At 36.3% G+C, this 15450-nt stretch overlaps 1 protein-coding gene across 2 annotated transcripts in view; it reads left to right on the top strand.

Annotated features, from left to right (window-relative positions):
• DSC2 (desmocollin 2) overlaps positions 1 to 15450 on the top strand; it is a 36457-nt gene that overhangs the window by 9956 nt on the left and 11051 nt on the right. For both annotated transcript variants that reach the window (XM_047794022.1, XM_047794023.1), the window contains exons 4-11: positions 994 to 1113; positions 3241 to 3396; positions 5220 to 5364; positions 6387 to 6553; positions 10002 to 10136; positions 10374 to 10559; positions 12231 to 12481; positions 12594 to 12736. In XM_047794022.1, coding sequence (XP_047649978.1) covers positions 994 to 1113; positions 3241 to 3396; positions 5220 to 5364; positions 6387 to 6553; positions 10002 to 10136; positions 10374 to 10559; positions 12231 to 12481; positions 12594 to 12736 — 1303 coding nt within the window. The remainder of the gene's footprint in view (positions 1 to 993; positions 1114 to 3240; positions 3397 to 5219; positions 5365 to 6386; positions 6554 to 10001; positions 10137 to 10373; positions 10560 to 12230; positions 12482 to 12593; positions 12737 to 15450) is intronic.

Below are 15450 nucleotides of genomic sequence, written 5' to 3'. Positions count from 1 at the left end.
TCCAAAACAATAAACATTATTGCTTAAGATATTTGTATATAACGTAGGCTTTGTAGCTTTTAATTATTCAGAACTCATATGGCATGTTCGTGACTTATGGTGGTACCCGACTCTTGGCAGTGATGTGGGAGCATCACGTGGTTAATTACGCTCAGATACATGAGGCCTTCAGCAGTAGGTCTCTCTCACGTATCTTAGCATGATTTTTGGTCTTAGAAAATAGATGACTTTTGGAGTTCCCATTGTGGCTCAGTGGTAATGAACCTGTCTAGTATTCACGAGGTTGCAGGTTCGATCCCTGACCCACTCAGTCAGACAAGAAAAAGAAATAAAATCATCCAAATTGGAAGGAAAGAAATAAAGCAGCCACTATTAAAAAAAAAAAAAGAAAAGAAAAGAAAATAGATGACTTTTGCTGGTTGAGGTCTGGACCTCACACATGCTTTATTACGTTGTGACCCCCAAGATCAAAATGACTTCTATTCAACCACTGGCCATTACTCACGGCAGCTATTTGAGAGTTGTCATCGTATTTCTCTCCTTCTGACGCAGATCTCTCTGTTGGTCTCCTGACTCTTCCTAGTTGCTGGTGAGTGGAAGATGCTTATGCTAATTTTAGAAGGGCCTCTCTCTACTTACTGCATTCTTTGCATATCTGTCCTCTCATGTTTTTTGCATGGCAATGTGGCAACAGTAATTTTTTTTTTTCGTTTTCAGTTTTGCTTCTAGGCTTCCAACTCCATCTCTCTCTCTCTTCCATATTGCCACCAAGCTATTTTCTCAAGAGGATTGCTGTGATAACAATTAGGGCAGGGATTTCTTTGTTACCTTTTCATAGTATTGACATTTTGTTTGGTTTTCAAGCAGCACCATGGTCTTACGCCTCCCCAGCTAATCCTCATGAGAGGAGAAAGATGTGTCAGAGTTCTCAAGCTTGAGAAGAGAGCAGTCATTGATTTTACATTATTTTTTTTTTCTGTTTTCTAAATCGAGATTCTAAAGCAAAGGCATTCTCAAGAAAAAGTTCTAAGACGTGCCAAGAGAAGATGGGCTCCTATTCCTTGTTCAGTGCCTGAGAATTCCTTGGGTCCTTTCCCACTTTTTCTTCAACAGGTACAATTTACTTTCTTTCTACTGTGAAAGTCTGTGGTTTCCATCTTTTAAAAAAATTTATGGTGTGCCTGTTGTGGCTCAGCAGGTTAAGAACCTGACTAGTATCCATGAGGATGCGGGTTCAATCCCTGGCCTTCTCAGTGAGTTAAGGATCTGGCGTTGCTGTGAGCTGCAGTGTAGGTCACAGACGCAGCTTGGATCTGGTGTTGCTGTGGCTGTGGCTGTGGCTGTGGTGTAGGCTGGCAGCTGCGGATCAGATTCGACCCCTAGCCTGGGAACTTCCATATGCCACAGATGTGGCCCTAAAAAGACCAAAAAAAAAAAAAAGGAAAAGGAAAAGAGACCAAAAAAATTTTGTACAATGAGTATGCAGCTATTTTAAAAAATGTGTGTGTGTGGAGTTCCTGTTGTGGTGCAGCGGAAACAAATCCGACGAGTAACCATGAGGTTGAGGCCTTGCTCAGTGGGTTAAGGGTCCAGTGTTGCCATGAGCTGTGGTATAGGTCACAGATGCGACTTGGATCCTGAGTTGTTATGGCTGTGGTGTAGGCCGGCAGCTATAGCTTCGATTCGACCCCTAGCCTAGGAACCTCCATATGCCATGGGTGCAGCCCTAAAAAGCAAAAAGCTAAAAAAAAAACAAAAAGCGTGTGTGTGAATATATGAGTGAATGAGTATGTCTATCATATATTTCAATGTATGGTATAAGGACATCTCTGTATCTGCGTGTACTTTTTTTTTTTTTTTTGCAGTGTTAGTCATACAAAGGCCACTTATAAAACTGTAAGCCCGTATAGCATGCTCAAACACATGCTTCCTTAATGAATTTTTATCTCAACAAGGGTGTCACAGAGCCGGGCCTAGTCTGGAAAACCCCAAAATATCTTCCATAATGAAGGATGAAATCGGTGACGAAAGGTCAAATGCCACAAAGAGGATAGGCACAGCTTTCCATGGCTTCTTCCCAAATCCATGGTTAAATCACACTGGATCCACATTTTCTCTCCCCTTTTTAACTTTTAGTGGGATTCCCCCCCCACCTCCGCCAGTCTTGCCCTCTTCCACTCTGAGTTGTCACTACCATTCAGTCTAGGCCTTGGGTTTCTTCTCCAATTATTACACTGGAGAGAGAGACTCTTCATTTATACCCCACCGACAAATGCAGTGAAGCTGAGAAAGGAGTGTATTAAAGTTGAGAAAGAAATTGTGGAGTTCCTGTCGTGGCTCAGAGATGGTGAACCTGACCAGTGTCCATGAGGGTGTGGGTTCAATCCCTGGCCTCACTCAGTGGGTTAAACAATGCAGCATCGCCATGAGCTGTGGTGTAGGTTGCAGATGCAACTCAGATCTGGCGTGGCTGTGTCGTAGGCTGGCGGCTGCAGCTCCCATTCGGCCCCTAGCCTGGGAACCTCCATATGCCACTGGTGTGGACCTAAAAAGACAAAATAATAATAATAATAAATAAAAATAAAGTTGAGAAAGAAATGGTTAGAAAATCATTATTAGTCAACCTGATAGACAATCAAGATCTTGCTAAGAAGATGAAAACAACTTGGAAATGATGTCCTCTTTGAATCAAAGACCAGAATATCACACCTGCCAGGTTATTACACCATTCCCATTCTCACTCATTTCCCCTCCCCATTCAGCCCTTTTAATGAAGCCAATGCTGAGAGATAACATGAATTAATGAAAGAAAACCATTTTACAACTTTTTGCCCTGCCAACAGTGTACTTTAAACTCAGTGGCTCAAATATTATATATAATAAAAATTCATTTTTTAAAAAAAATTGACAAAGGAGAGTTTTTTGTGCTCAGAATACTTTGTTTTCTAAGACAGGAAAAGTCCAAAATGTTTGATCCCTGTAGGTACATATAGCCTTTAAAGTATTCCTTAGTTACCCGGGAAACTAAGATGCTACTACATTATTTTCCTTATGCCTTGCTCTGGAATTTTGCAATTATTAGGCTTCCTTATTCTAGTGCTGCTTTTTATTTCATACATAATAATAAAAAGGGCAATTTCTTATTGCAATAAAAATGTCGATGTGGTTTCATGAGTATGTAGGTGAAAGTTTTGTTGAAATTCAAATTTATCTTTGATGTGTATAATATCTACTTTCTAGATTCAATCTGATACGGCACAGAACTACACTATTTACTATTCCATAAGAGGACCTGGAGTGGACAAAGAACCTCTAAATTTATTTTACGTAGAGAGAGATACTGGAAACCTGTTTTGTACTCGTCCTGTAGATCGTGAAGAATATGAATCTTTTGAGGTAAAGCCTAAAGTTTATATATTGTATTCGTAGTTATTAAGTTTGACAGTTTCATCTCTTTCTCAATTTGTTTACGCTTATTTATTTTCCGAGTTTATCATCCATGCTCTAGCTGTATCTGATAGCACAGACTTGACTGGAAGCAAAAAGAATATAGAATAAATAACATTTGATTCTATTAGATTGTTCTGGGTATTATGGTTTTATTTATTTATTTTTTTGAAAAGAAAAAGAGCCCCACTTTAAAAGTAGTTATTTAGTTGGCAGAAAAAATCTGTGAAACCTCTTTATGGCATTCAGAGTGATAACCATAGGAGGTAAGTCAAGTTCAGAAGTTAAGCCTCAGGACCTTTGCCTTGAGAGAAAGTTAACTTGTGATGAGCAAAGTGAGGAGTGTGGACAGTGCTTAACTAAGATTCCTCAGTCTTGGAGTTCCCATTGGGCTCAGTGGTTAACAAATCCAACTAGGAACCATGAGGTTGCAGGTTCAATCCCTGGCCTCGCTCAGTGGGTTAAGGATCCGGAGTGGCCATGGGCTGTGGTGTAGGTCACAGACACGGCTCAGATCCTGAGTTGCTGTGACTGTGGCGTAGGCCGGTGGCTACAGCTCTGATTAGACCCTGGGCCTGGGAACCTCCATATCCCGTGGGTGTGGCCCTAGAAAAAGACCAAAAAAAAAAAAAAAGATTACTCAGTCTTCTTATCATCTGGTCAACTTCCCAAGCTGAGATGAGTGTTAGTATGCAAGAATTTAACCTAATGTTGTATTGGTTTTCCATCAGGACCTGGTTGTTTTGCCTAACTCAATTTTAATTATTTTACATCCATTTTGGATGAATTAATTATTTATCAGTAAGCCAAATTCACCAAACAAACATGCAAGCTTTGAATTGAATATTTAGGTTTAGAATTGAGCACTGTGATGCACCATGGTCTTCTCAGTACCTGTGGTGGTCTGTTCTTTCTGTGATAGCCTCTATGAGAAAAATTAGAATTGAAATTCATATTATAAAATTAAAAGAAAAGATTGCATTCTAGACACAGTTTATAGCCACTCATTTGTTCTATTTCTTTTTTTTTTTGGTCTTTTTAGGCCCCCGCCCATGGCATATGGAGGTTCCCAGGCTAGGGGTTGAATTGGAGCTGTAGCCCTGGCCTATGCCACAGCCACAGCAACACCAGATCTGCAACCTACGACACAGCTCACGGCAATGCTGGATCTTTAACCCACTGAGCAAGGCCAGGGATCCAACCTGCATCTTCATTAATACTAGTTAGATTCGTTTCCGCTGAGCCACAATGGGAACTCCCATTTGTTCTACTACTGACTCCCCCTTTTTAAATTAAAAAATTCTTATGAAGATAATTATGTGAATATCATAAGTATGCCTACTATTCTAATTAGAAAATAAAATTATATCTTGATTCACTGCACCTGGGTAATTTGGAATGCTAGGAATTCAAAGTTATAAAAGATCCAAAAAATTGTATTTAAAATTCAAGTATCTGAAAGTTTCAAACAAAACCAAACAAAATAGTTCTCAAGACTCTTTGCAGAAAATAATAATAAAAGCCATTATACTCATGAACAACAATACAGCAATGGTAAGGAAACCAAATTTATCTATGTTATTATATTATATAGATTTAAACATAAAATGCTATACTACACTGAAGTTAACTGTCTCTTGTATTTATGTTCACATCCAAAAACAATAAAAAATGGTGAACCCCACACTGTGATGCTAAACAGTCTGCAAATGAAAACAAGCTTGAACCATATTTCATTTTTACTTTTTTAAAGATTTTTGTTCTGTCCACAGCTAGTTGCCTTTGCAACGACTCCAGATGGATATACTCCAGAATATCCACTGACCCTTGTAATCAGAATTGAGGATGAAAATGATAACTACCCAATTTTTACAGAAACAACGTACACTTTTAAAGTTTCTGAAAATTGCAGAGTTGGTGAGTATCTCCTTTAGCAAAACATGGCAATTTTCAGTTCATAAGTTGAGTTTCACTGTGGCAGTTTGGTGGTGTCATATCTGCTGGCAAGAACAAGGGACTTGCCAGTCCGGCTGCTGTGGATAGCATTTTATTCTCCCTTTTGTTAGCTGTGTGCTGTGATTCTGGCCAAGCTTTGGTTTCCTCATCTGTAAAATGAGATCTCAATATTCAAGGTTGTTAAATGATGCACAGTATACCTTGAATGCCAAGCACAGTGCCTGAAAAATAGATATCAGTAAATGTTACTTTGCCTTCCTGTGTGAGATAAATACTTTTAAGAGACCAAATTCTTTCTTTTTTTCTGGCCACATGGAAGCTCCCCAGTCAGGGATCAAATCCAAGCTGCAGCTGTAGATCCTTAACCCACTGCACCACAGGGGAAACTCCTAAGAGGTCATATTCTCAAAAGAGTAAGTCTTTGAGCAAAGGAAGCCTTAGTCTAAGTCTTGAAGGATCTGCTGATGTTCTATAATGATTAAACAACTGACAGTATTCTGGGCATTATTGTTAAGGTCATGGAGAATAATACAAATGTTTTTTCAATCTTTTGAAAATAAACCATTTCAACTGGAACTCTGAATGCAGATTTTGTGTCTTCCTCTAGAAAGATTAACTAAACCATGAATTTTCAGAAATCTACCCATATGGTCAATTTAAGTTCAGGCTTACAAATAGAAAAAGGTTAAAGAATAATTAGAATTCTTGAGTCTAAATACAAAGGCCATGGAGGGATAATATCACCATTTTTAAAGCTATGCAATAAAAACAGTAAATATGGGTATGGTCACCAAAATGTTAGAATGTTAGGATATTGAAAAGGAAGTGATAATTTATATAGAAGTCTGAAAAAGTATAGAGCTATTACTCTGATATTTAATTAAGTCGTCCAAAAATTTTTTGTGGCAGATCCAGAGGAGTGAAAGAGAAGGTTGAAAATGTAAAAGTGTTGGAGATTAAAGAGGGTTTTTTTCTATATGTAGGTACGACTGTGGGACAAGTATGTGCAACTGACAAAGACGAGCCTGACACGCTGCACACGCGTCTAAGGTACTCCATCATTGAGCAGCTGCCAGCATCACCCACCCTCTTTTTTATGCATCCAACTACAGGCGTGATCACCACAACATCATCTCAGCTAGACAGAGAGGTAATAGATATTCACAAATAAAACTTGATTATCACATGGCTATTTAGTAATACCTGTATGTCTGTATACCATCTGCAGATGTGTTTTTGAAAAGCACATTGTGAATCTAATTTAACAAAAATTATTTTAGGTAGGTTCACAGAGGTCATTCACCTTGCAGTGTATCAATTTTGAACCACTAATCTGTACCCTCCTAAACTGTATGTTTTATAAAATCAAATTCCCTAATATAAACATTTATCGTAGTAAAAACAAGGAATGTCATATATGAAAAGTGAAATTTTTGGAAATGCTTGGAATTTTCTCGTTTGCAGACACCAGCGCTTCTTTTTCTGTCTGTGTCATCTCTTTATCAACAATCTCATCTCCTTTCCCCTTACATAGATTAAATGGAAGTTTATCTTTCTCTGATATCTGGTTTACCATTTTTCAATTGACTGCTAGAAATCTTTTTTTGGATGTTTCACAAGTACCTAAGATGAAATATGTCTAGAACCAAACTTTTCTTTCCTTCTAAACATTCTCTGCTTCTTATGTTTTTTAGTTAAAATGACATTAATATATTCCTTTCCTATATATATAATATATTTTTTTATATTTTATACTATATATATATATATAAAATTTTCCTCTTTTCACCTTGGAGTCGTGTGCTCAAAATTGTATCCATGAGGATGACGGTTTGGTCCCTGGCCTTGCTCAGTGGCTCGGGGATCTGGCATTGCTGTGAGCTGTGGTGTAGGCTGACAACTGAAGCTCCGATTCGACACCCTCCAATTCAGAACTTCTGTATGCCTTGGATGTGGCCCTAAAAAAAAGCGAAATAAAAAATGACTGATAGATTCTCATATCTCCAGCATTCAGTCCATTATATGGTTTTAGTTGAAGTAGATAAAGGAAATCCAACATGACATGAAATTAGAAAAGAAAGGAGTATTTTAATAGTAATTTCAGATCATTATGCATATTCTTCCTTGATACTGTACCAAAACTTGACAAGTGGTAGTTCCATAATTATCTCTCTGCAGGTGCATTCTGAAGCCTTGTCCATGAACTTTTGTACTTTGTTACATTAAAATCCATTGGTCTATCTTGTACTATAAGTAGGTAGTTTTCCATGTGTGATTTTTAACATCGGGCATTGGTCATATGGGAAATACTGTCTCACTGAATTATGTAAATCTTCCAAATATTGACACATTTGACTAAACAATATTGAAAAAAATCATCTCCTCATCTCTGTTAATCATGATGACTGGTAAAAGTTTTCTAGATTTGTCGTTTTTGCTTGAAAACACCAATTGATCCTTGGCAACAAATAGCAATTTTCCTTGAAGTGATAGATTCACTTTATGTATGACAAAATGTCTTCAAATACACTAATATGTTTAAACATAGATGTCTTTCATGAAAAAATAGTATTCTATTGGAAAAAAAAAAGCAATAGCTAATTCAGCTCATAAGTCAAACAATCGCACGAATGCTTTCCTTGAAAAGAGCATCATATGCAGAAGTGTGTTATACTTACCTCCCATTTCTTCACATAGACTGTGGGTTGAAATTTAATAAATTAATAATTTTTTACTGAATTTACAAGGACATTTCTAGGTAAAATTTTATTTTTAAATTCAATTTTACTATTCATAATTTCATTTATTTTTACTATATGTGCCAGTGAAGAATGCAGTATCATTTGCTAAATAAATGAATGAAAGAAAGAAAGAATGATTAAATTGCTATTATAGCTCTATACATGATACAGATTCTTTGTGGTATTTAGGTGCTTAGAAAGAGATTATAAACCAAATTCTCTTATCATCAGGTCTTCAGGAGATCCTTCTGATAAATCACTTGTAAACATTTGATTAGTGAAGAAATCTTGGAGTGCATTTACCTAAGAGTGCTCTGGAGTCACTTTCTGGCTCCAGGTCTTACAGTTTTCTTCTGTTGGCCTTCAACCCTTTAATCCCTTTAAACATAAGAATTTTTCTTCTATCTTAAGATATCACAAGTTAATATTTAGGTCCCAAACTTCATTTCTTTCTTGTTTTGTCAGCCAGTTGATTATTCCCAATAAATCTGTGTGTACTACAAACACTACATATTCCCTCCTGTGAGGTTTTAAAATTTTTTTAAATGAAGTAAAACCATTAGTTTTTAACTCTACACCTCTGATTGATTATGAGGACAGAGTAAATCAGGGAAATTATGTTTGTAAAAAGATAAAGATTGAGAGAAATTTTAGTTTTGGGTACTACATAAAGACTAGCAAGTTTAAGAGATTTAAAAGGAAGAGGGAGGCTTTTTAAGGGAAAGGTAAACATTCTAGGTAGAAGTTAGGATAGTTTTTTACATTTTATTTTGTCTCATGAAAAGAGATGAATTATGTAGGAAAGGTATTATTATCATTACTTTATGGAAGAGGAAACCTAGGTAAAAAGACTTTTCCAACTGCCCAAGATTTCATCTATTTTTATTTTTTATTTCTTCTATTTTTTGGCTATGCCTGTGGCACGCAGAAGTTCCTAGGCCAGGGATTGAACCTGCATCACAGCAGTGACCTGAGCTACAGCAGTGATAGTGCTGAAGCCTTAACCCTCTAGACCACAAGGAAACTCCTATATTTGTCATTTTTGAACTTGGAATAGAACTCGGGACTCCTAATGTTCAGTCTAGAAGACATTATTATTAGCATTGTTGTTAATCCTTCCATATCTCAATACTTGTGATAAATGAAACCATTATGAGAACACATTTTTTTTAAACTAATGATGAGCCTTCAGTGACCTCTGATGAAAAACATTTAAGAACTAGATTCAATTTTCCATGGAAAGAAAAAAATTATGTAATTCTAGAACTTTGTTTTCATGCTAATTTAATGATCTTTTAATAAATCTAAATCCATCTTTTACAGGAAGATATTTTACTTTATTGTTTCAAGACTGGTATAAATCACTACTATGTATTTTTAAACATAAAAATGTACTTTGCCTAGGAGATAAAGATTTTGATGAATCTTTAGGCAATTTTAAATGTACTCTGGCTGTATCTTCTCTTTCTGTCCAGTAATACTAAAACCAATTCATTCTATGGGTAGCACTTTATTTATTTTTGGCCACACCCACAGCATATGGAATTTCCCTGGAGAAGGGATCAAACCTGAACCACAGCTGTGATGAGAGCCACAGCAGTGACAACGCCAGATTCTTAAACTGCCATGCCACAGAGAACTCCTAGTAGCACTTTAAATTTGAGAAACTACTCTATTTTCATAAATTAATTGAAAATTATTAGTGTGAGGAAATTATTCTTCTGCCAGTACATGAAAACAATGAAATATAATAGGGCACCTCATATTTTTAATGCAAGGACAATTATAAAGTGTAAATTAAGATTTCATTTATAATGTTGCTTTCACTCGGTAATTAAATTCCTACTTTCTTTTCAGCTAATGGATAAATACCAGTTAAAAATAAAAGTACAAGACATGGATGGTCAGTATTTTGGTTTGCACACAACTTCAAATTGCGTCATTAATATTGAAGATGCTAATGACCACTTGCCAACATTCACTCGTTCTTCTGTAAGTACATGATATTAATGAAAGAAAAATGCCCAGGGCAGTGATAATTGCTAAATATGCACATCTCCATACATGCCCAATGATTTCAAATGAAGTCTTCCCAGCCACATGGCTGTACCCACTCATGTAAACATAGTACTTGGGACGTTAGAAAAACTGGGCTTACTTTATTTACATAGTGTTCTATTTTTGTGAGAATTACTAATTAAACATTTTTTGTTTTCTTTATTATTTTAGTATGTGGCATCAGTAGAGGAAAATAGGATTGACGTGGAAATCCTACGTATTGCTGTCGAAGATAAGGATTTAATTAATACTGCTAATTGGAGAGCTAATTTTACCATTTTAAAGGGCAATGAAAATGGAAATTTTAAAATTGTAACAGATCCCAAAACCAATGAAGGAATTCTGTGTGTGGTTAAGGTAAGAATAAATTGGCAAATTTGTAGCCTGTAAAATCATAGATTAGCAATACTGGAGTTTAATAAGAAAAAAGGAATTTTGGTAAATATAGGAATAAAATAGGTATTAGGTAAATGTAAAAGCTATGTTCTTTATATATATAATGGGATGAACATACTCATTTCAGAGAAAGTTTTGTAAAGGCATGATGGTTTAAAAATTATTATAGGGAGTTTTCTTCATGGCTTAGTGGTTAACGAACCTGCCTAGGATCCATGACAATGTGGGTTCGATCTATGGCCTCGCTTGGTGGGTTAAGGATCCGGTGTCTTGGTGGGTTAAGGATCCGGTGTTGCCGTAAGCTGTGGTGCAGGTCGCAGTTGTGGCTCAGATCTGGCATTGCTGTAGCTGTGGTGCAGGCTGGCTGATGTAGCTCCAATTTGACCCCTAGCCTGGGAACCTCCATATGCTGTGGGTGCGGCCCTAAAGAGCAAAAAAAACAATAGAAGAATAAAAATTATTATATATTTGCATTCAATTAAGATGATGTAAAATTGGCCCAACATTGTACATCAACTATACCTAAATTACAAAGAAGGAAAGATGTTATAGTACTATAACCAGTATCTCTTAACAATGAAAAACTATCACAGCTTTGACACCAGTGGGGCACTGCCAAACTTTCCTAGCCCATTCTTTCTGTAGCTGGGTCAAGGAGCCTTCACTTAATTACTGAAGGTCCCAAGCGATGAGTTATTCCTCCATGGGGAGGCTTTTTTTGGGTCAAAACTATAGGCCTATTTCTGCTGCATCTTTAACTGGAATATGATTCTCTCCTGGGTCTGTGTAGTTCCCCTTTTTTGTATACATTCACAGGAGAATGGATCAAAGTGATGAATTTTTTTTTTTTTTGATGATGATGAAAATTAGCTGCAGTCTGTGGGTGAATTTCTCTGTTTCAGAACAGTAAGGCAAAGTCCCTTAAATCATGTCTCTTTCTATATCCAATCCCTGCCCTAACCCTTGGCGTTCTAAGGACATTTTTCTCTGAAGTCAAAGACCTGACAAAAATTTTCTCTTCTAGGAACTGGCTTCACCCATTCTCATTACAACTATGTATCAGACAAAATAAAATAAACACCTTCCGTCCAACTTAGTCTTTCCTGTCTTTTAGAAAGTAACTGGGATAAAAGAGATAAAGCAAGGTTTAAAGTCCATAAGCTTTCCATTTTCTTGTTTCTCTTAAAACATTTTATAAAATTTGACTTAAGCTTTTCTTCCCCAAGCCAGGTGCAAATAATTAGATTCATCTCAGGAGGTTAGGGTCTCCCCAAATTAATGGAATGGTAAATTATTGTGGATTGGGATATGGAGTCCCTAAAGTGATATTTCAAATAACATTTCATTAAATCCTTTTTTGAAATCATCATTGGGATCTATGATTATTACTTGTGTCAAATTTGCAGTTGAGGATTTTTTTTTTTTTTTTTTGCTACTTCCACCCAAATACCGAATCAGTTGAGGGATTACCCTCCTTCCACCGCCAGCACATTTGTGGGTATATGTTTAATATTTTCATAATTGTTCCTGATATAGCAGTTACATACCTCTGACTCGAACTAGTTACACACTAGTTAACATTGCCAAATATGAAGTGTATTGATCTGATTTTCAACATGCTTACTTCTATAGCCACTGAATTATGAGGAAAAACAGCAGATGACCCTGCAAATTGGTGTAGTTAATGAAGCTCCATATGTTGGTAGTGCAAGATCAGCTATGAACACAGCGACAGTCACCGTTAATGTAGAAAATCAGGATGAAGGCCCTGAGTGCAGCCCTGCAGTGCAAACGATTCGAATTAAAGAAAATTCACCAGTGAGAACAAAGGTCAATGGATATAAAGCATATGACCCAGAAACAAGCAGTAGCGGTGACATAAGGTATTTGTAATTCTATTTTAGTCAATTTCCAGATTTACCATGTTTTTTAAATGTAGAACTTATTTTCATACAAGTATTGTAATTTACTATTTTAATTCCTCATTATTAACAGGTATAAGAAATTAAGTGATCCAGAAGGGTGGGTCACTGTTGATGAAAACTCAGGATCAATTGTAATTTTAAGAAGCCTGGATAGAGAAGCAGAGACCATCAGAAATGGTATATATAATATTACAATCCTTGCTTCAGACAAAGGTAAGAAGGTTGGTTTTAAGCCAGCAACATACACCCTCAACTATATACATCCTCAGTTCTTTTTTCTTCCTTCCTTCCTTCCTTTCTTCCTTCCTTCCTTTCTTTCTTTTTTTTTGCTTTTTAGAGCTGTACCCATGGCATATGGAAGTTTCCAGGCTAGGGGTCGAATCGGAGCTGTAGCCACCGGCCTGCCCCACAGCCACAGCAACGCCAGATCCGAGCCTTGTCTAGACTTACACCACAGCTTATGGCAACGCTAGGTCCTTAACCCATTGTGCGAGGCCGTGGATCAAACTCACATCCTCACAGATATTAATTAGCTGGATTCCTTTCCACTGCGCCACAATGGGAACGTCCATCCTCAGTTTTTAAACCAACAACATGCATTTAAATACAGTCTCAAAACATTATTTATCCTCAGGTGACAAATAGAGTAATTAAGGGGTTTGCGATAATTTATTAACTCATGACTGCTTTCCAATAGTATCCTCAGTTTGGGATGTACTAAAATAATTTAATCATAGAAATATGAGACTATAATTTATTAAAATTGAATAATCATTAACATTTGAGAAAATTGCTTTTGTAAAATTAGCTTCAATTTATTTAGTCATAGCTCTTAAAATATTCACTTTGGCAAGAAAATTATATTTATTGCCTCATAGTTCACACCTGAAAAAAGTTCTGTCTTTCTACAGAAAACTAACAGTATACTTGGGGGTTAGGATTCTGATACTATAAAATTAGATAAACAAACACTGTGAACCCACATAATTGTATAAAATATAAAATCATTTTCTATGACTCCTATAAAATTGAAATATGAGCACAGTGATAAATGACATCCATTTAGTGCATAAAATATATTTTTACCATAACAAACAATTGAATTTGTGTATCTGTAAAATAAATATGTTAACTACAAGAAATCTAAGTTATTATACCATAATAATTGCAAAATTAGAAATTAAAATGATTTTGGAAGATGTTGTAGATATTTTGGCTTTCTAAATTAATGAGAAATAGCCCCTATCCATTGATTAAGTTGGTAAAGTTGTAATCATTATGAATTTTTAAAGACTATCCTTTTAGCCCTCAGCTTCCTTTGTCACTTTGTCAGGACACGCTTTTTGATCAAAGACAGGTGAAAAGAAGGAAATAATGTGGAAATCCAATCCATTATTTTATATTTCTGATTGCACTTGGTGCGTTGATCAATGAGATAAAAATTCCTGTCTGGAATGAGGGACTGTGGATATAATCTTACTCTACATCTTCCTCTGTTGCAGAGGAGACAAATGCGAGATTGAATGTTTTTGAGCATTTAGTTGAGGGGCACTGCTAGTCATCACTGTGTAGACTCAGTGTGTAATGAATGGGGCCTTTTCCGTTCATTTCTTTTGAAACTGGTAGGGGATAAAAAACTCCACTTTTTTTTTTTTTTTTTAAATTGTATGAACTGAGATCTTCTGAGTATATTTTTTGTTTTTGTCTTTTACCTTTTTCTAAATTCTATGCTGGCTTCTTTCCTTTGGGCCCTCCCAGCTGCTTCCATGTGAGAAATGCTTTCTCCTTGTGAACACCGACCTCAGGGTCCATGCTCACGTCCACCTCCTTCTTCCCTACAGCACTTGTTTTCTCTTTTTAAAACTCCCCCTCAAGGCTCCACACATTCCTCTCTTTATCTGTATGCTTTCTAGTTTTACTTCCTTCTCCTCTCCTAAACATAGCTCTTTCTTAAGCTTTGAGTTCAGTTTTTTTTTTCTTCTTGGTCTAACCTCAGTTGACAGCTTCACCCAGGTGTCTCCCCTAATAGCTGAGTTTTAGGTTTCTATTTTTATTTAAGATCTTTGCTTTTGGGAGGATTGTGCTTTTAAGTTTTTAAAAACAGTTGCAGGAGAATGCCACACATGTAAATCATGGACCCATGGGTTGGTCACCTTCCAAGACTTCATTTTTGGGACTGGTATTTACCCACATAGAATCATAGTATTAGAAGGTGAGCAGTGCATGCATGCCCTCCAGGGAATAAAAGAATATTATCAGCAGATGAAAATCAGAGCTGTGAAACACTGTGTTAGATGTGTAAAATCTTTCGTTTAAATATTCTATGCTATTACTAATCACAATGTGCAAAAAAAAAAATGGAGTTTATTGAATAACTCTAAACATTTCATGGAAGGAAAATTCAAGCATTTAGCACAGTGGTAGAACAGCAAACACTGTAGAGGTCAATTTTTAAAGATATTACGAGTAGCCAGATTCAATCAGTAAAACATGTGCCTTCAATTCTGTGTGTGGACCCAAATGGAAAGAAATATTCAAGACATCCATCAGTCCCCGTTTTTAGAAAGAGCAAGAAAACACCCCATAGCATGAGAACAAGAGGTTTGAGACGTGAGATTATTCTGTCATAATAGAAAAGCTTGTCAGGGAGATAAAATACGTGCATCCATATCTTCATGCTTCCTCTGTCTTTTTTAAAAGTTGTCCAAAGTGGGAGAAAGTTGTCTTATGTCTTGCATCTCATTTCTTCCCTCCTAGTTCTCTTTTCTTCTTGCTGAACTACATCCTTTACTAGTTCTTTCAATGATGCGATGTGGGTGATAAACCCTGTCAGTTTCATTGTTCTGAAAAAATTTTAGTAGTTCTCATGCTTGATTTGATCATATTTGACTTGGGTGGGAGAATTATGAGTTAACCCCTTCTTTCTC

This window comes from Phacochoerus africanus, chromosome 8 (genome assembly GCF_016906955.1).
Source record: "Phacochoerus africanus isolate WHEZ1 chromosome 8, ROS_Pafr_v1, whole genome shotgun sequence".
Taxonomy (NCBI): Eukaryota; Metazoa; Chordata; class Mammalia; order Artiodactyla; family Suidae; genus Phacochoerus; species Phacochoerus africanus.
Note: the sequence above shows the minus strand (reverse complement) of the source record. Positions and strands in the feature narration are given on the sequence as shown.